Source organism: Borostomias antarcticus (assembly GCF_949987555.1).
Source record: "Borostomias antarcticus genome assembly, chromosome: 14".
NCBI lineage: Eukaryota > Metazoa > Chordata > Actinopteri > Stomiiformes > Stomiidae > Borostomias > Borostomias antarcticus.
Genome location: NC_140247.1, coordinates 11,413,673 through 11,433,324, shown reverse-complemented (window position 1 = coordinate 11,433,324; position 19,652 = coordinate 11,413,673). Strand labels below are relative to the sequence as shown.

Below are 19,652 nucleotides of genomic sequence, written 5' to 3'. Positions count from 1 at the left end.
GATCAAGCCCTGTCTTGTACTTCAATATTTCTTCAAAAGAGAATGCCAATTAAATACACTTTCAAATCTAGGATAAGACTTAATCGATGTCCATAAGAAACCATCTTTCATTATTAAACTAGAGATTTCAAAGTGCAGATCTATCCATTTCCAATTTCCCTTTGGTTTTTATAACACAAAAGGCTACACTTTTTTGTGGGGGTAAAAAGAAGTGCATTGCTCAAGTTGATGCACAGCATAGACAGGAGGAAACAATAGACACAGAATCTCCAGTGCAAAGGTGAAAAATAAAAAACAAACACCAGAGTAGAAACTGAATACCTTTACACTGAAATTACAATTAAAATGAGTGTAAATCTTCATGTGTGTGTTCCACTATACTTTATATACCAATCTGTCATCATGTTATTCTGTTTATTTCAGATCTGTTTCATGCACATCTTCTCTTGATAAGCTAATAACATACAACCTCACAAACCCCTGCTGTTGCAACAAATACAACCAGCCCAAAGAATAATTAAAAATGCTAAATCATTAATATTCAATAAAGAAAAACACACAAACATGTATGCAATCAGCAACCAGGCTTTCTAAAAATGGAAAACACTCCCATCCCAAAGCCCAAACCCTCCCCAAAAATAAGCAAAACACAAAATCCACAAAAGACTATGCCCCCCCACCCCCCACAAAAAAAGAAGATCTGAATGAATTAAATAAGAGATCCAATTCTCGCGTTCAGCCTTTTAACCAATCCCCATTTTCGCTGACGGTGGCGTGACAAATCAGTCTGAAATCTTTGTTGAGGGGTCTTGTGAGTTGAATAAAACATGCGTGAGCCTAGCTGAGGAGTAATGTGACGACTTGTTTTCTCCTGCAGAAATGAAGATTTCACAAGTACCCCTGCATGGAACCCCCCACTACAGTCCGCAAATTTGCCCACCCAAAAATCCCCCCACTTCCTGGATTTCACCCCTTCCGTCCCCAGCTTTCGTATGCCCTCCTTCCCTCACTGTACGGCCTGCTCGTTGGCTGTGCTGCCAGAGTCCTGAGGCTTCATGACGTCAGGGAGCTCAGGGGGACTGGAGAAGGGCTCCACTCTCAGCTGCTCAAATGCATCATCTGGGAGGGGACAGGGGGGGAGGGGACAGGGGGGGGGAGTGACAGACAGAGAGGGAGAGGTCTGAGTGAGGGTCTGAGGAAGTAGCGAAGTTTCGAAACCAGAAAGGCAAGGGAGAGAGCTCACCAAGTGAATTCATCCACACATTTTTTTAAACAACTGACAGAAATAGCAATGTGCAGTCGCTTTATATCCTAACCAATTCATTCATTTGAGTTTCAACCAAAACTCACCACCGAGGCGAAAAGCTAGTCCAACGGTGGCTGGGGCCTGAGGTCTAGCTGTCTGGTTTGTGAATCCACAGTCTCCAAGAGTCTTACCATCCTCCAGCAACATGTCATCCTGTGAGATGGAAATAAAGGGGAGGAGACTTAAGTTTCAAGACATGTCTGTTGCCTACAACAGCCCATTAACCTGTCAATCATCTGCAGATGTATCGATTTTGTGTATCCAGAACTGCTAAGATCATAAGGCGAACTATGACTCAACCATTTCCTAGACCATGGAGAGTAGACTAGCTATTTACCTTATAAAGCCTCTGTTCCTCGGGTGCCCGTTTTAGGATACCCTCAACAATGCGCTTCAGCTCATAGACAGTGGTGGACTCTTTGGCATCAGTGAAGATGGTCGTCTTATGACGCCTGATCATCAGGAACACGTCCTGAAATAAATTATTAAAGGAGTAGGTTGGTATTTAGCATCATAAACCCTGTTATAAGGTTATTTACCATCATATACATTTTTCAACAGACTGTCACTGTGCTCATGTCAGGGCTAAGTACTACACAATGGATCTATGGACATATGCATACTCATCGAGATCCATCAGCTGACCATATAATGGTTCTAGCTGTGTCATGAGAAAGAGCACTAATATCTCAAGAGTGCAGTCTGTCAAAACGTTTACATGGACCGTGGTATGATTGTAAATAACCATATAACAGGACTTATGATGCTAAATACCAAACTACCCTTAAGGAGTTAGGATACTGACGGCTCCCCCTCAAGTATCAACATGACATGTCCTCGATTGAAAACTTTCAATACTTAGACAATCAATTAAGTCATTGTGAGCTGATGTACAGAGGTATACAAGAAGACATGACAACAAAAAGTAAATGGTCCTCATTGCATCCCTGTCAGACTTTTGCCTTAGTCTTTGTAGTGAGTGATCATGATGAAACAGAATGTGGACCAGGACACACAATGTATGAATGGGGCCTTGTCTGGGCCACCACTACTACCTCTACCTCTGAGGGATGCAGATAGCTACCCTGAAGATCTAGCGTGTTACTTTGTCTACTATTGTCCCTCATTATATTATAGCTTCAATCAAGAAAATTAAAGACAATTTGGTGGCAGAAATGAAGTGCTACCTAGCTAGCTATAACACGTAGTAACAGATCTCCTAACCATGTAGTTAGCCAGAGAGCTAGCAGCGTTCGCCGATGCTTTCTCACTCCCTATCGGTGTCACCCTGGTGTGATCTTTGTGCCTTTCTTTGTCCGCTAGCAGTTGAAAACATGAGCTAGGCTAGCTAGTTTTCTCTTCAATCAACAACAGATGGAGCTGGCTACGTTACCAAGTTAGCAATACGGCCATAGCTAGTTAACACCCAGCTAGACAGGGGGGGAGGGCTTCGGATCGGTCATTATTTAGGTAATGTTAGCTAACACTACCTAGCCAGCTACCTAGATAGTTACTGGCTTTCCATAACGTCGTGGCTAACTCGTTACCTAACGTTACAATGTTTCCTTATGTCCGGGGGAATGGAAATCGCCCGGTTAGTGTCATTCATTGCTTATAGCCATCTCTAAATAAGTTAGCTAATGTAGCTAAGCTAGCTGGCTAGCTACACCATAACAAAACCCGCGTCCATCTAGTTTGATGATACTGTCATCTGCTATGGCTAGCTAGCTAACTAGCAAGCTAGTGCTAGCTAGCTAACAACGAACGAAAAAGAACAAGCGAAACAAAGAGTTTTGTCTTTCCCCAACCGTTGATTGGAATACAGACTCTTACATGTAAATATACATTTTCCTAAGGCAATAAAGAAATATAACGATGTCGTGATGGCCAAGTCAGTTACATAATAGATTATTTCGTGCTAACGCGTTAGCTATCTAGCCGTATTCCACTCACCATTTCTCTCGCGCTTGGTTGCACCTCGCCTCCGCTATCCCACGCTGCACAGCGAATCACAACAGCTGCCCAAATGTGCCAGGTTTGCCAGCAGGGGCCAGTAGCCATCACCATGCGCACCAAGCCACTATACTTTTCATAAAAGTAGACTAGTAGATTTATAAAGTAGTTTTCTGAATTTGACGTTTGCTAATGAAAAACAATGTAGAACTAATTAAGGTAACAGCCTTTGCACTGCTTCCTTGTGCTGTTTATACGTTTTGTGTTGCATAAAGTATGGATCTATTTTTTGCACAGGTTGCCATTGTAAGGAGCTATACTATCTTACTGATAATTTGACTTCATTTGTACAAATAAAGATATTCTAGTAACTCAAAACATATGCTTGGCCTGTAAAAGGTATTTCAAAACCACAATAATTTACAAATCCTTGCTTCAAGAGATCCTGGGTGAAAGGTGTGTATAGGTATCTGTATGTGAACTACACCGCATAGTGCACCACTGTGGTGAGGATACTGGATGGAGCCATTAATTGCACATTCACTCAGTCCACCAGTCCCTCCCTCCTCCAACTTAATACATTTCCCTTTTCAGTTCTTCATTTTGTCTCCTATATGACTGACACACACACAAACACAATCTCCTCTAGTCACATTTACAAACATGGCAATTCCACCACTGCTTGAGCATTTTAATAATATCACCGGATAAGTAACAGCTGGTCAACGGAGACAATGGCAGATGTAATTTATTTACAAACAAAGCCCACAACCCCAGTCTTCTACAGTAACTCCCCTGACATGCGACCAGGCAAGGCCTAAAAAAAGACATGTCCGTGTTTCAGATAACAACAACAACAACAACAAAAGTAATCAAGAACATGTCAGAATAGTCAAATACATTTATCCACATGGTTGATGAGTCCTTAAAATGAAGCTAGTGTATGAGTATGTTCAAGTAGTTCACTGTTGGACGACGAAGGACACTTGCATAAGTGTGTTTCCTCCTGAAAGTTGCTTCTTCGATTCCTCACCAGCCAGGCCTGCAACATTAAAGGTGCAGTATGCAGTTTGTGATTCTGAAAGATTTTGAAAAATGCAACCAACAAAATCCCTGCCCCTCTCTTCAGGCCTCCCTCCAAAGCCACTCCTCCAAACGGGGAAAACAAATGACACTCGCTAGGCAGGTAGGTTGACAGGTAGGTAAGCTATGCAATCATTTCAAGTTGGCAACTAAAACAATTGGACACTGATTACAGTCCTGTTACATCCACAGATTACAGATTTATTTCATTTTAGTCTAATAGCACTTTATTTGTTGGGATGTAATAAGAATTGCTATTGGATGTAAATGAGAATTGCACAAAATATAACAAAGTGCTTCTGAGTCAAACCACATACTGCACCTTTAAGTGAGCCAAATAGCATAAATGAAAATCAAGTACAACATTACTGAACCTCAGTATATTTATGTATGTATACTCCATGCACTTAAGATCTATGGCAGACTCAAGTGATAAGTGGACGTGCACACAACACAACACAGCCTAAAAAACACAACTTCTCAAAACTCATTCATTCATATCTAGGTATTTAGATCGGTATCTTCTTAAAGGAGTAGTAAAGGGAAAATGCATGTTTAGCCCTGTTTTAAGGTTACTTATGATCATATACAATGGTTCAGATCAAAACGTTGACAAAACTAGCACTTTTGAGAAAGTCTGATAATTGCTCTACCACCGTTTAGGTCATTGCTTATGTTGCTAGGCTACCTAGTTTGCGGAAGTTTACACACGTATGTGCTGAGACTAAATAGTTCTATGCTAAATATTTTAAAAAGCCTTTCCAGATGAACTAGAACCTTACTTTATGGCGAATTATATGTCAGAACGCCAACTAACACCTCGGTGAGTTTCTTGTCTTTGAAATTGAGAGTTTAACATGTTTTTTGAATGATTTTTCAAGATGTCCACCCACATCCATTGTATGACCAAAACGGTGGTAGAGCAATTATCAGACTTTCTCAAAAGTGCTAGTTTTGTCAACATTTTGATCTGAACCATTGTATATGATCATAAGTAACCTTAAAACAGGGCTAAACATGCATTTTCCCTTTACTACTCCTTTAACTCACCGTGAACATCAGTGTCCTTTTGTTTCAACTGGATCACAAAAGTGCTCTCCTGGATCTCCTCAACACTGAACTGTAGAAGATAGAAGGAGCAGAACACACAAGGCCTCAGGCCTCTTTATACAAGATCAAGATGTTCATCGTCACAAGGTGCAACATTTACATGTAAACTACAACTACGTGAAAACTATTAACAGCTTAACCTACAGGCACTGGTCTGGGAGCAGTGACGGGCTGTAGCCCTTTACAGTGCAGCACGGAGAAAGGCCTCTCCTTGATTGTGGAGTGCTCTTGAAAGCACAGACCGAAAACCTTGGCTGGCAGGTAGACCTCCCAGTCAGGTGCATGGTCTTTCAGAAGATCAGTCAGCATCCTGTTGGGGTGTGAGGTGAGAGGCAGATTGTGTTCACAAAAGTGAAAACAGACTTTTCAGCGAGAAAAGGAAAGTGTTGAATCACAAACCTGTCAATCAAGGACTGTGTGTGGAGATCCAGTGTTCCAGTTTGCCGGTGAAAGATTAAAAGTGGCACACACAGGTCCTTCAGTTGGTTTGTCAACACTGCATTGACCTGAAACATTTAGTTGAATACCATTCACTCAATATTGTATTGGATGTAATTTTACCCTTATTTTGACAGGTGTTCTTCTTGTTAATTACTGTCATTTTCATCAGAAAAAAAAGAGATTGAATATGAGACAAAGAGATCAAAGATTTCACCTTTTCGATGAACGACCGGGGCAGTCGAGAGAGGATTTTCAGAGGGAAGCCAAAGTGGGAGATGATGTCGCAGATATGCTTCGCCACCTCCAGTGGAGTGTTTACTCTGAGGGGGAAGGCCTCGACCCATTTGGAGTAGTAGTCGGTCACGGTCAGAATATACTTGCTTCCATTCAGTGTTGTGGGCATCGGCCCCCTGATATCCACACCCAGCCACTCCCATGCCCCTTTGACCTGGGTGGAGATATTAAACGATCAATAATGAACGCCATATCAATAATGTTATAGTTCAATGGCTGTCTAAGAGTAAGAATTCCTATTCGATGTGCGCGGGACAGATCAGATATGAACCCCTTACCTCTATCATGTGCTTAAGCGGGAGGTCGTTTTGATCTTGGAGCTCTAGGTTCTCAGTCTCTACCTGTAGATGGGGAGGCACTGTATTCACTCACTACTGATGAAGATGACATGAAAGCCACGTCATACCCCTCTGGTGGGTATGTAACTACTTACCCGAGAATAATCTTCACCTGCCCATCGCATACTCTGCAAATAAAAAGAAATTTAAAAAAGAATTTTTATATCTCTTTACATCCAGCACATTTTTTTTTTTTTACTCAAAGCATTATTGCAAGCATCAGAAAAAGGTATGAATGCCCCATGGATTGGATTATAGATGTTAATTAAAACATACATGTGGTAGGCAGTAGTCACCGTGGAAGAAACGTGGGAAGGATTCAACCCTTTGGATTGATTTGTCCACCACAATTACCCAGGTGCCACACTCATCTGTGGATCTGACAAACACACAAAAGACTCTATTTAGTCCCCCTTTTCTGTTAATTATTTGCCCACACAGGTTCAAGCTACAGAGTTGGCGCAAGCAAGCAGAGGTTGTGGTCTAGAAATTCAACTTGTCTTAGCATCATGTGCTAGTGGTTTCTAAGTTAGGGGGGGGGGGGGGGGGGCGGGATCTGGCTCAAGGGCTAGCTTTATTTAGGCTATTCCTACTTTATGTATTCTGATGGTGCTTCATCAATCTTTCACAAAACATGTTCAAACAATGACAAACAGCATGTCACACACATTTCAGTGGAGTTGTTAGGTTTACTCACTCAGCGTAGTCTTTTGTTGTCTTGTTCAGCTCTGGTCCCTTAGGTTTGGCGGCTGTGGCCGAACTTGGCTGCGCTGGTGTCAACTCCCCCTGTGTTTCCTCACCGGCCACGTCCTCGCCTCCTTCACACTCACTCTCCCTTCCTCCTGCCTCCTCCTTCCTTCTTTCCTCAACTTCTGGAACTGAAGTAGAAGACATGGCACACTTAAAAAATATATATATATATATATATATATATATATATATATATATATACAATTTTGACTAATGTTATATCGCTTCAATTAAAATATCACTATAATGATTAAGAATTCATACTTATTATACCTCTGTCACCTTTAGCACTATAGCTGTGATAAGCAGCTATGTGCTCTATATTTACAGCCACAGGTCCAGGGGTGGATCGTGGTCTGGGGGCCTTCCTGCTTCTGACCACAGGGCGATGCACAAAGATGGTGGGAATGGCATCTGCTATCAGCCTAGTCTTGCCTTTTCTGGTCTTGACAAACTGGTCTGCCTCGAAATGTTCCTGCAGAGAGAGTTGAGTTTACACAACTCACAGTTTTGTTTACCACATACCATAACGGTTAAATGCACAGCATTAGGGAGCAGCTTATACTTACTGGATATGTATACTCATAACAACTAAAAAACAACCATGAAGTTCCTTAACTTAAGTTGGGAAACAAAGACCATACCTCAATCTCCCAAGGCAGTTTCCTGTCCAAGCCTATATAGGTTTGTCTAAAGCCCTTTCTCCACAAGGTGATTCAATGGAGCCTCATTGTGATGAGACCGCACCCTCACCCTGCACCCGGAGTCAACTTCCTGGGTTTTGCAAGCCTTTCCCGGTTCCTTATTTTTAATAAAGATTAAGCTTCCCAAATGTGTGGTCTTTGTTTGTGAAAAAGGGCAAATGCAGTGTTGTAATATGATTACCTCACATAGCTTTTTGTTGTTGTAATCTTTAGTGATAGTAAAATTGCTCCTGCTGACTTGAGCCAACCATTTATTTCTCCTCTCTGTGTCCGTGGGGAAACCGTACATCCGTACTCCTTTCTCCGAGCGACTGGAGCATCCCCATGCAGAACAGCCAACCATGGTGGAGACTAGGAAAGGGCACAGACTAACTGCTTAACATGCTATTCATATGGCTACCATACAGGTTTAAGAACACACACACACATATATATATAATTTGTATTTATTTATTTATTTGTATTTTATCAAAGCAATTAGCAGCAACTTGCTGTAGCAATATTTCAGGCTATTTTGTGCAACAACCACAGCCTGTGTTGTGCTGTCAGCAGGGTGGGAATTGAACGACGGCTGGGCCTTTTCATGTTGACACTTGCTTTTATTGAATAATATAATAAATAATCAGTAATTCCCATGAATACGATCTCACTTTTATGATGTATGCAATTATTGAACCAAGGACGGATCAGGAGAAACAGATCTAGAAAATCACCCAAATAGTAAGGTGACCAGAATAAAAAATAGGAAAAAAAAAATCCCCACTCCTGTAAGGCTAACGTGTCATCTTGCTGAAAATAAAATTGCCAATTTGCAATTCATTCACTCAAATCTATATACAGGTACTGTAGCTAGTGGCAAGAGCAGAGTTTGATCTCAGCTGAAATGTGTAACTGGTCAGAATACTTACTTTGCCCATTGTCATTTTGAGAATACAAATAGATTTAGGCATCACATTTTAAATGTACCAGTCTTATGTTATTGCTATATGCACTGAGTTTAGAAAGCAAGTTCAATTAATTAAAATGATTTAAAAAGGGACAATAAGACTGCCATTTCTAAAATGGATAATGTCATTAACAAAATAATAATGTAAACATCACTAACATTATACAATAACAGCATTACCTTTCTTTGGTGTTAACTCCTGGCGCTTTTTGGGTGGCTTTTTCTTAGACTCCAAGTCCAGTGAGGGTGGTGGATTTGGGGCATTAACTATAGTTGGCACTGCATCCCAATTCAACCCAGAATGACTGCAAGACAATAAATGACATGTACTCTAAATAAATAAAAAATATTTTTTTAAATAACATTTTTAATTTTCAAATGAGTCTGTAATGTTTAGCAATATAAAAACATGAGAATGTTGTTATTCCAAACATTCTCAACATGTTTTTAACTTCTGTGACAATATCTGAATCTGTTTATACATACACATCCACTGGCCTCCTGAACTGGCTCGGGTGAAAATGGGCACTGCAAACCCTGTAGATCTCATGAAGCTTCTCAGAGCCTATCTCCGTGAGGCTGGCATTTCCCAGGTTAAGCACCCACCTGGAACACCTGGAAAACATAGGTCATATAAGTATATGACAACTCAATATAAACTGTTTGCATGTTTAAACCTATTTTGGAATAATATTAGCCCACATGTTTTATTGAACTGCCCTATGTTTATCTGATTAAGATAGCATGTTTACATATCATGTCTTAATGTTAATGTTAGACTTTTTCTGCAATACTATAGGTATTATAATTAAAGGGCTCCACGTTTGCAAAACTAACCTTTTCATTGTTTTTGCATATACATTTGAGTCTCTGATGGGCCTACTAACACACAAAGTATGAAGTGAAACAACCCAGTCATTTTGTTGTGGTCAGCCGAAATGAAAACATTAGAAAAAAAAATCCGTCGCAGCAAGCCATTCAAATCTCCCGTGTCAAATTACATCACAGTCGGGGACATATTATAATAATCCCGCCCCCATCTGAATACCTCCTGAATACCTGCGTTTGTTTACCTGGCATTAAAGGCTGACATTATTTGCAGGTCCCGCAAGCTAGCATAATACAAATGACAATAACAGGACACATTTTTATTTATTTTCTCTATTTCCTGGCTGCCCTGTGAGACTATGTTGAGTCTATGTTGGGAATTTGGCCCAAAGTAAAACTTGATAGAATGATAGAAATAATATTCAACGTTAATATTGAGAATTTGTTCATGTTAAGCTGAAATAAAACTTGGAAAGCTCTGAGTGAATTTACTATCTTATTGTAGTTGTACAGGTATGATACAACTGTTTTACATGGTCGTGTTAATAAAATTGCTATAAATCATAATATTGAATTGCAATTGCAATGAATCTATATATATAGATCAAAACAGCACCTAGTATCAGGATAGTATTGAATCAGGAGGTCCATGCCATTTCCGGTCTCTATTAGTTAGGCAACATTAACATGTAATTTACAAGAACATCTATAACGTATAATATTACCATATAATTAAGGGACTTTTTGTCTAGTTTAACGAACTAATTATCTGTAGTCTTATATAAAAGGCAATCACTGATATTTTTCTACAAAAACCTGTTAAAGCCTATCATTTGTTAAAAGACAGGCAAGAAATTATGAAGTCAAACTTTAATTTCTACACTTTTGTTAAGTAAAAAATAAAAAATACCTGTCAGGATCTTTGGGGAACCGGTGAAAGGCAAGCTCTGGACATGTAGTTGGATAGTTATGACAATTTACTGCTGAACACTGTTTTCGGTTTTGAAGTCTGTGACTTGTAGTCTTCAATTTAATGTCAACTGGATCAATCATCTTGAGAATTCGGCAGATTCATTCCATTGGCGGTACCGCTACAGTTCAGGCGGTTACAGAAATATTAGTGTCGCTTCTTGGTATTCTAATTTATTTGGTAGAGATTTGGGTGATCTGGAGTAGTTTCAGAAGAAGAGATAAACAACAGACGAAAAGCATCACGCTTTGAAAGAGTAATATAGGCTAATATGCGTGCATAAGGGACTCGACGCGAAGTTCAAAATATCATGAGTGGCAACATACTCAGATGCTGTTGCATTTCGTGGTTCTGATGAGAGCCTACCACTGCTAGTTACTTCTTCGGTCAACAACTCAACAACTCTCTCGCCTCTGCAATTCAAGAGGGCGACACTATCAGCGAAATTACAATTTACTTTACATGTCTGACTGCATCAGAAATAAGTGCATAGTGAACCTAGCTAGCTCTGGACGTAGTGAGGATTTCTTTGCGTAGCCTACTATTTCAGCTCTCACTCAGCTACGCAGTCACTGCGTCATTTCTTCAATACCGCTTTTCACTGTCTACTCTTCCGTCTCTAGAATTATACTTTCTTTACTCACGAAATGAAAACGGTTTTCAAACTATGAAAGCCTTTTCTCGGCAGTAGCATGACTTTCTGTCCCAGACCTCACATACAGCATCGAACGATGTAGAACGGCCATTTTCTTCTACGTTTTCCCAAACTGTTGACGGCACGTTACCGCCCCCCATGACTGGGGGTAGGTAGGACAGATCCAATCGTGAACTTGGGAATAGAATATAATGTTTATTTCGCTATATATAACCAGTATCAGGTACAGGTATATTGGCATTCTTGCTATCGCTTGTCCTTACAATATCTTATCAGCACTAATCAATTCCTCATTCCAGTTTACAATTGAATGGAATGATTAAGTCTTTTTTGTTGGCTATGTGCATACCATGCATACCCTGCACATCTTAGTCTTGTGACCTTGTCACTTGCTGGGGTTAAGACAAGATAAAGACTGAGACATATGCTTACATTTATTGAACTTTGTATGAAATTAAACAATAGCCTAAACATGTTCTAAAAGTTAATATTGACATTATTTTCTTAAGAAATTTCTAATGAAGCTCTTAAAAAAGGCATCTTCAAAATGTATTTTTTTGTCGCCGGCAACTTCAACTGCTCTTCATCTTCCATTCAACCCTCCACTCGTCCCAGTCCAGTAGGGTGCGACTGATCTGCCAGCCAGCTTCCTCCAGGCCTAAAGAGTTTCATGCACCAGCACATGTTTTGAGTCACATACACCATACAGTTGAAAGGCATTAAAGTGACACATGCAAATGACACACAGGCCAGAGATCATCATGCACTACTTTTCTTACAGTCTGGTTTGGCAAGAAAACTGATACGTTTTCACATTTCAGATGCTCAAATGTACTATGCTCAACTTCACTGAGGTTGCTTAGCTTACTTTTAAGGAATGGTTGGAAAATTTGGTCCATGAGCTTGTGACTCTCGTAGACGAGTCCCCAATGGTCTAGAAGGGGAATATAAGAGGATTAACAGAAAGTGTTAAAATATATATAGGCAAATTCATGTAATGGAATGATGTAATGGGAATTTCCATCACCTCAAAACTGTTAGTATGATTAATTGATGTGAAAAAAAAACAAAAAGGGCTCACCTTTGCTCTGTGACATGGCCAACTGCTTGAGAGCCCCCTCTAGTGGTGATTTAGGGTGTAGTACAGTGCTGAGACACACCGCTTGGCACATGGCCCTAATCTCATCACAAACTGATGCATCTGGTCCCAAACAAACACACACACAGCCTGTGTGGGAGGAAAACAAGGTTCAAAAACAATCTGACATGTCCACATCATCTACAAAAAAGATGTAGAAATTATACATACCGTGTTTGACTCCTATGAGGAATGGCTCATTATTGCTTTTCATAGCCAATTGTAGTTCCTCTGGGCTAAACAACAAATGGAACAGTTGTCATTGGGAATAAACAATAAAGACTGAACATAATGAAGACAAGGCAACACTCAATAATCCATTCATTTTCATTTTGTTTTACCTTTGAACAAGTTCACCAAGCCTCACCCCGAGTTTGACTGGTACGCTTCTTCTGAACTCTGAAAAACAGTGGAATTAAAACAATATGGGAACCATTCCTTCCCCAATCCTGCATTTTTAAGCCAACAACTGGTGTATCTATAGTTTCAAATGGTGTAATATTGGTGAAACAGAACGGGAAAAGATGGATTTGCATGGGAAAGAAAAGACAGCCATACCCAGAAATACAGGCTCTTGCTGGTTAGCCTCTACAGGACTAAGGACCTGTCTATCTCGCAGGTACTGTCGGAGCACAATGGCGAGCCGGGCTTCATTTAGGGTTTCCATGACAATGGAGCGCACGGCTTTGTAGTTGGCAAACAGGTGGAGGGCAGTGAAAAGGAAGAAGAGGATGAACGTCAACCTGGCAAGCAGAGACAGTCGGGACTAAGATACAGATCTCACCCGTCGCTGGAAACAGTACCAATGAATTAAACGTATTGAGCAGTTTTATCGTGCGATTAGGAGACGCTGCATGTACCACTGTCATGACTCTGAACGTACACAGAAACAGGCTCATTCTGTAAGAATACTCACAGTGGATTATCAGTGACCAGAGGGATGAGGACTAGACTGATCAGAAGTCCAGCCAGATTCACCAAAGTCTCCTGCACAAAAGACAATAAACACCAACATAGACAATCATGTTAGGGCAGCGAGAGCCATGGGCCTGTTACCTTACTGTATTTCAAGAAGATAAATATGTATAAAGCACCTGGCTGCCATCTTTGGCAGATATGTCGGCCATGTTGTCTCTGCGAGCTTGGTGAACAGTTAGAGCAGCTCTGGTGGCCCCTCCTGCAACTCCTACAATGGACTGAGAAAGAGATTTCACATTTATCTCGGTGTACAGTGGACATACAAATATATACAAGAACACAACCTCATAGGGGAGTCGCAGGCCAAAACACAATTTTCTTATGTATTTCACAGTTGAAATGACAACATTGTCTGGGATAAACTGGAACTGGACTCAAACCCATCATCAACCGTGTTATGACATGCCTTCCTATTAATCTGAGCCCTCTAAGCCCATCTCTTATCACACAAACACTGAAACATACCTTGAATACTCCGGCAGTGCACACAATTAAAGTGAAGCATGTAGGAAAGTTGGGAGCCACAATTTCCATGAACATGGCAATGTCATTAAGAACATCCGCAAACAGTCTGGTGAGGAGAACAACAACCGGTGATTCAGATTTTATACGACTCAATAACATTTACTGATTCAATTGGTCATTTGAATGTTCAATGATGTCAACTGTACCTCCATTTTTTGGCCTCAGAATCCAATTTGCTCCTAAAAACATACAAAATAATGTATGAGTGGAATGGTATATGGGGCTGCTGTAGCTCAGTTGGTAGAGCGGGTCGTTCAATGATCGAAGGGTCAGTGGTTCGAATCCCAGCTCCGACTGTCCACATGTCGAAGTGTCCTTGAGCAAGACGCCTAACCCCAAATTGCTCCCAATGAGCAGGTTAGCACCTTGCATGGCAGCTACCGCCATTGGTGTGTGAATGTGTGTGTAAATGGGTGAATGAGAGGCCATTGTAACGCGCTTTGAGTGCCGCTAAGGTGTAAAAGCGCTATATAAGTACAGTCCATTTACCATTTATATGAATGATGACGCAGTGTCATGTCCTGTCCTATACCGTCCTGCACCCTATCCCATGTCGTCTACAATGTATGCCTTAATCCTAGTCAACTTCCTAGTATGTGTGAAACATATACATGGCAATAAAGAGATCTCGAGTCTTGAGAATATCATGATGGTGGTATGGAGTAAGATCAGAGGCATAAAATATTGATTAAATACCCACCCTTTACGCCAAGCAAAGAGGATTCTTCCCAACATTCCTGTGCCATCTACAGTAGACAGAGATACTCATAAAATACCTTGACAGACAGGAAGGGTAAGAAAACAAATGTGTCATTACAAATGCATTCACCTCGAAGTAACCAGGTAATTGTTGCAGCAGCAACCGTTGCTTCTTGGTTTCCAACACCAACACCTCTCAAAGAAGCTTGAGTGGCAAGTGTACCTGAAAGAGAACTGGCAAAGGCCTGTTGTGTGTGTGTGTGTGTGTGTGTGTGTGTGTGTGTGTGTGTGTGTGTGTGTGTGTGTGTGTGTGTGTGTGTGTCAGAGAGAGGGGGAGAGAGTAGTCATTGTAGTCATTTAGCAGACACTTTTAACCAAAGCAACTTACAATAATTGCACTTAACGTTCTTGGAGAGGTGGGTTTTGAGCCTGCAGCGAAAGATGGGCAGAGAATATGATCCATCATGTTCTCACACACCAAATGCCTACCTGCACGGTGTCCCAGAACTGATAATGCAGGTAGTCCCGACTAACACTCTCTGGATATCCCTGTGGCAGGAAGACACTCTGCAAAGCCAAGCCAGAGAGGAAAAGCAACGTGAACAAATGGTGCATTTGCCACTATAGCTCCTCAACATGCATTGAAGGTTAATTCTCACTTTGAAAACTCCCATGATGGAATTCCCTGCTGTTCCATCACTGCCTTCTCTTTCCCTCTCCATGGCTCCATCTTTCAACCGATAATTCCATGACTGAAGAGACCCATATCTCTCTTTTGCTATTATTTGGGTTTTCTCCCTCTCCATGTCAAGGACTGCACGCGCGCAGCTTTAAACTTAATGTCAATAAAGTAAAAGGTGTGAATGCCTGGTCAATTTCACAACTTCAAAATCAAATAAGTAGCCTATCCATTCAACTGCCTGATGATCGCTCCAAAAATATCATCAATAGGCTACACCGTTTGGGGTATGGTTAACGAGATGTGCAGAGAAAAGCATGTTTTCATCGTGTTTTCATTCACAATTGCATGCATTTCCGTTCTGTTTCCGTGTCTGACAGAACCACGTCAACCCCGTAAACCAGAGCCATCTCTAGAGAATTTTCTGGCTTTTCTATTGGCTAATAAACGTTAGGCAACCACGTTTTATAAGCCCGGGCAAGCCGAATGACTGTAGGCTATTGTACGTTATTCGATTTTACAAATACGCTACCCTGGCTACGATAGAGAGAGAGAGAGAGAGAGAGAGAGAGAGAGAGAGAGAGAGAGAGAGAGAGAGAGAGAGAGAGAGAGAGAGAGAGAGAGAGAGAGAGAGTGAGCGAGCGTGTGTGTGTGTGTGTGCGTGTATGTGTGACGTCACTGCCAAGTAATGTGAGCAGGTATTCCCTTTGTCTGGGAAAAAGTCATTGGGCCAGGACTGAGATAAAAATTCTCTCAGGAGTCGGTTAGCCCACCATAGGTCTTGACTCAGGGTGTGTAAGTTGTTCAGGCTGTTAACCCATAATAGAGGCAAAGCAGAGAGAGCTTGTTTCAACACAAAGTTATCCAGTTACCAGGATCCGTTTCTTTGAAGATGGACTCCAAAGATAAATCATTGTATGTTGCAAAGAGAGAGAGAGAGAGACCGGAAACTTCAACAAAGCTGTGAATGACCTGAGAGACCAGGCTAGAAGAGCTTTCTACACCAACAAAAGGAACATCAATGACTAAAAAAACTAGACTGTTATAGAACCAGCCAACCAAGACTTGGCCAATGGGTTAAGCAGCAAATTGAGACTCTGCATGCAGAATTCTACAAATCCTTTCTCCGCATCCAACGAAAAACACCAAACAATGCATGCAGAGCACAATTAGGACGATACCTGCTAATTATACAAATCTAAAAGAGAGCATTTAAATTTTACAATTACCTAAAGGAAAGTGACCCAGACACACTTAATAGCAAAGCTCTCAGCTACAGAGAGACAGCAGAGAGATGCCCCCTCAGCCAGCTGGTTCTGGGACTCTGTCCACAAACACAAGCAGAGCCACCAAACAGAAACCCCACCAGACTAAACCAAATTACATGACATTACATCTGTCATTTAGCATTACAGTCATGTAGCAGACGCTTTTATCCAACGCAACTAACAATAATTGCATTTTACAGTACAGCTCAGTCTTGACCAGATTGAGCTTGAGGTGATGTGTCGTCATTCACTCCGAGATGTCAGCCAAGCACCCAGTTATGCGTGTCTCTACTTGTGTATCAGAAGGGAGAAATGACAGGACCAGTTGGGTGTCATCGGCATAGCAGTGATAGGAGAAGCCATGCGAGCGAATGACAGAGCCCAGAGATGTAGTGTAGAGGGAAAAAAGGAGAGGACCCAGGACAGACCCTTGTGGAACCCCTGTAGTCAGACTACGTGGTTCCGACATCGACCCTCTCCATGTCACCTGGTAGGAGCGGCCCGTCAGGTAGGATGTAAACAGGGAACATGCAGAGCCAGTGACGCCTTTCTCCTTGAGGGTGGAGATAAGGATCTGGTGGTCTACCGTAGCAAATGCTGCTGACAGGTCTCTCGCGGCATGGAGTGACTCCATCACTGCAAGGAGGGCGGTCTCTGTCGAGTGGCCAGCCTTGAACCTAGACTGGTGGGGGTCTAGGAGTTCTGGTCGAGGTATGAAGATAGGTGGTTAAAGATAGCACGTGCAAGTGTTTTAGATAGAAAGGATAGAAGGAAAACCAGTCTGTAGTTTTTGACATCAGAGGGGTCGAGAGATGGTTTCTTCAGGAGGGGGGTGACTCTGGCAGTCTTAAAAGCACAAAAACAGGTGGAAACCAAGCTTCACTTTTTAACTACCTGCCAACTGTACCAGGACATCAGATTCCCATAGATTACAAACACCCAAAAACATTTTGAAATCATGACTAATGAGCACATACAATGGAACACGGCCACCATAAAGACTGTCAATCTGTATCCCTGCAAACTGAAAAGTTACCATTTAATGTAAATGTTTCCCATGCCAATAAAGCCTTAGAACCTTAGAATTGAACTGAATTGAGAGAGAGAGAGAGAGAGAGAGAGAGAGAGAGAGAACCAACACTGGTGGTATTAATGTCCAGTGCCTACTGGGGATGTTGAGAAAATACATGCAGACTTGCCAGAAGTCAAGTAGGCCTATACTATGCTGTCTGACTCATTGCCTCAAGCCAAGACAAGTCTTGACTCAGACCTATACAAGTTCCTCAGGAATGTTGTAAGGCATTGCAGAGAGAAGCACATTATCACAAACACAGAGAGAGAGAGAGAGAGAGAGAGAGAGAGAGAGAGAGAGAGAGAGAGGAGGAAAGGGGGAGGAGTACAGAGAGGGAGGGGGAAGGTGTGAATAGTACTGGGGTGTGGAAGTTTCACAAACGAAAGAGTTTCAGTCTCTCCCTGTCATTCACCAACTCTCACTGCCGTGGGATCCAAAGCCGGGGACCTATAGAAACACATTAAAACAGCATTCTCAAAAGTGAATTGAATCTATTGGAAGAAGAAGAAAAGTCGCCTCTGAGTAATAACACTTGGTCTTGGATACTTCGGTCTTCATATATCAAGGAGGAAGCCACAACTGTCAGCTGCGACCACTGAACAAATAGGAAAACATGTCTAGGTACAACAAGTCAACATCAGCCATGTCAGTAGTAGATCGGCTTCAGTGATAATTACATTCCATTACATTATAGTTATTGTTTGAGCAGAGGGTGGACGGGGACATTCAAAGTAACTCAACTCTCAATCAAGTCTGGAGACATACAGTTTGTAAGTAAAAAATCTTATGTGGTATTAGAAGTTATAATACAGTAGGATTATTTATATGGGTGTATTATTTGTTTATGATTCCTTATACTCTGCAAGACCATATGGAAACAGAACTGTGCAGTCTGTTTTAACTTGAATTCATATAGTCTGTCTCCCATACTGTCTGTATTTTATTGTGAGGTATGCAACATGATCCATAAACTGGATCTCACGATCTCTTGATCTGACTGACACCCAGTGTAACTAACAAAACTAAGTATCAAACCTTGATGTATTACATCAAAATTAAAGGATGTGGGTTTGCAAGGCTTTTTGGTGTCAACTTGAGTCATGTTTCCTGTCCTACATTCTTCTTCATTACATGTACATGTACAGTTACAGTGAAATGTTGCTGCCGACTCCAAGATTATGCTCAATACAGATAAACTTCAATATTTAATTAACAAATTACACAATAAGTACTATTTCTATACAGTATACAGATGAAGTTAAGATAGATACCGGTCTGGATGGATTACATGAATATTAATAAATGGGGGGGTGTTGTATGTGTTATACATACTATTAGCTGGGGGGGGGGTATTGACATTTGCATGTGGTAATGTTATGTACACTAGATATTCTATGTACACTATTTTGTGTTCACTATGTTCTAGATAGTCAGTCAGGTGCCTAGTTCTACATTAAGAAGCAAGTGGAAGATCAAAATTATTATTTTAGTGTCAAATGTGCATTAAATGTCCCCTCACCATGACAGTTGTCAACACATAGGCAATATTACTTACAGTGCCTTTATACCTGTTCTTCCGGCTCCCATTCAATATATAAGACACAATACACCACAACACATACCATGCCGCACCAGAATCCACTTTCTGTTCTTGTGTGGGAAGTACTGTGACAGATCATTAGGCCATCTTAAAACCAACCGAAAGCCCTATTGCATCAGAAAGGTCTATGCTGTATCAGCCATTTTTAATGTATTATATGAAATATGCTTCAGCTTCTGTCTGGTTCACATTACAACCTATAAGCCTTAGCTTTGTCTTTCCCCTTCACCAACCTGTTCCCTCAGGAATGGAGTCCCCACCCCAGTTTTCTCAAGTGAGGGACGAGGAAGAGGCACTGAATGAGATCTCTGACCA

The 19,652-nt window shown here is 41.3% G+C and overlaps 3 protein-coding genes and 1 long non-coding RNA gene across 5 annotated transcripts; all 4 read right to left on the bottom strand.

Moving 5' to 3' along the window:
- Positions 1-675: 675 nt before the first annotated feature.
- On the bottom strand, positions 676-3,319 carry elob (elongin B). 2 transcript variants are annotated; one of them, XM_084448944.1, is made up of 4 exons: positions 3,260-3,319; positions 1,644-1,778; positions 1,351-1,459; positions 676-1,119 (listed from the first exon to the last, which is right to left on the bottom strand). In XM_084448944.1, exons 1-4 carry the CDS (start codon positions 3,260-3,262, stop codon positions 1,007-1,009), a joined length of 360 nt encoding a protein of 119 aa, XP_084305070.1. In that variant the 5' UTR covers positions 3,263-3,319; the 3' UTR covers positions 676-1,006. The 2 variants fall into 2 exon arrangements, with proteins under 2 accessions (XP_084305070.1, XP_084305071.1); XM_084448945.1 differs by lacking the exon at positions 3,260-3,319 and adding an exon at positions 2,854-2,881.
- A 756-nt stretch (positions 3,320-4,075) lies between these two features.
- LOC311317819 (gypsy retrotransposon integrase-like protein 1) lies at positions 4,076-7,587 on the bottom strand. The gene is made up of 10 exons (XM_084448942.1): positions 7,549-7,587; positions 7,223-7,403; positions 6,802-6,904; positions 6,621-6,653; positions 6,466-6,528; positions 6,108-6,341; positions 5,852-5,958; positions 5,597-5,762; positions 5,393-5,462; positions 4,076-4,301 (listed from the first exon to the last, which is right to left on the bottom strand). Exons 4-10 carry the CDS (start codon positions 6,648-6,650, stop codon positions 4,222-4,224), a joined length of 750 nt encoding a protein of 249 aa, XP_084305068.1. The 5' UTR covers positions 6,651-6,653; positions 6,802-6,904; positions 7,223-7,403; positions 7,549-7,587; the 3' UTR covers positions 4,076-4,221.
- Positions 7,588-8,088: 501 nt separating this feature from the next.
- Positions 8,089-9,507, bottom strand: LOC311317828. Its single transcript, XR_014630771.1, has 3 exons — positions 9,412-9,507; positions 9,106-9,230; positions 8,089-8,330 (listed from the first exon to the last, which is right to left on the bottom strand). It is a non-coding gene; the product is annotated as an uncharacterized lncRNA (long non-coding RNA).
- Positions 9,508-11,620: 2,113 nt separating this feature from the next.
- On the bottom strand, positions 11,621-15,724 carry rusf1 (RUS family member 1). Its single transcript, XM_084448928.1, has 14 exons — positions 15,378-15,724; positions 15,208-15,285; positions 14,849-14,963; positions 14,720-14,765; positions 14,166-14,198; positions 13,960-14,065; positions 13,611-13,712; positions 13,433-13,503; positions 13,075-13,259; positions 12,858-12,915; positions 12,688-12,752; positions 12,460-12,606; positions 12,247-12,312; positions 11,621-12,036 (listed from the first exon to the last, which is right to left on the bottom strand). The coding sequence occupies exons 1-14, from the start codon at positions 15,522-15,524 to the stop codon at positions 11,951-11,953; spliced, it is 1,305 nt and encodes a 434-aa protein (XP_084305054.1). The 5' UTR covers positions 15,525-15,724; the 3' UTR covers positions 11,621-11,950.
- Positions 15,725-19,652: the final 3,928 nt, after the last annotated feature.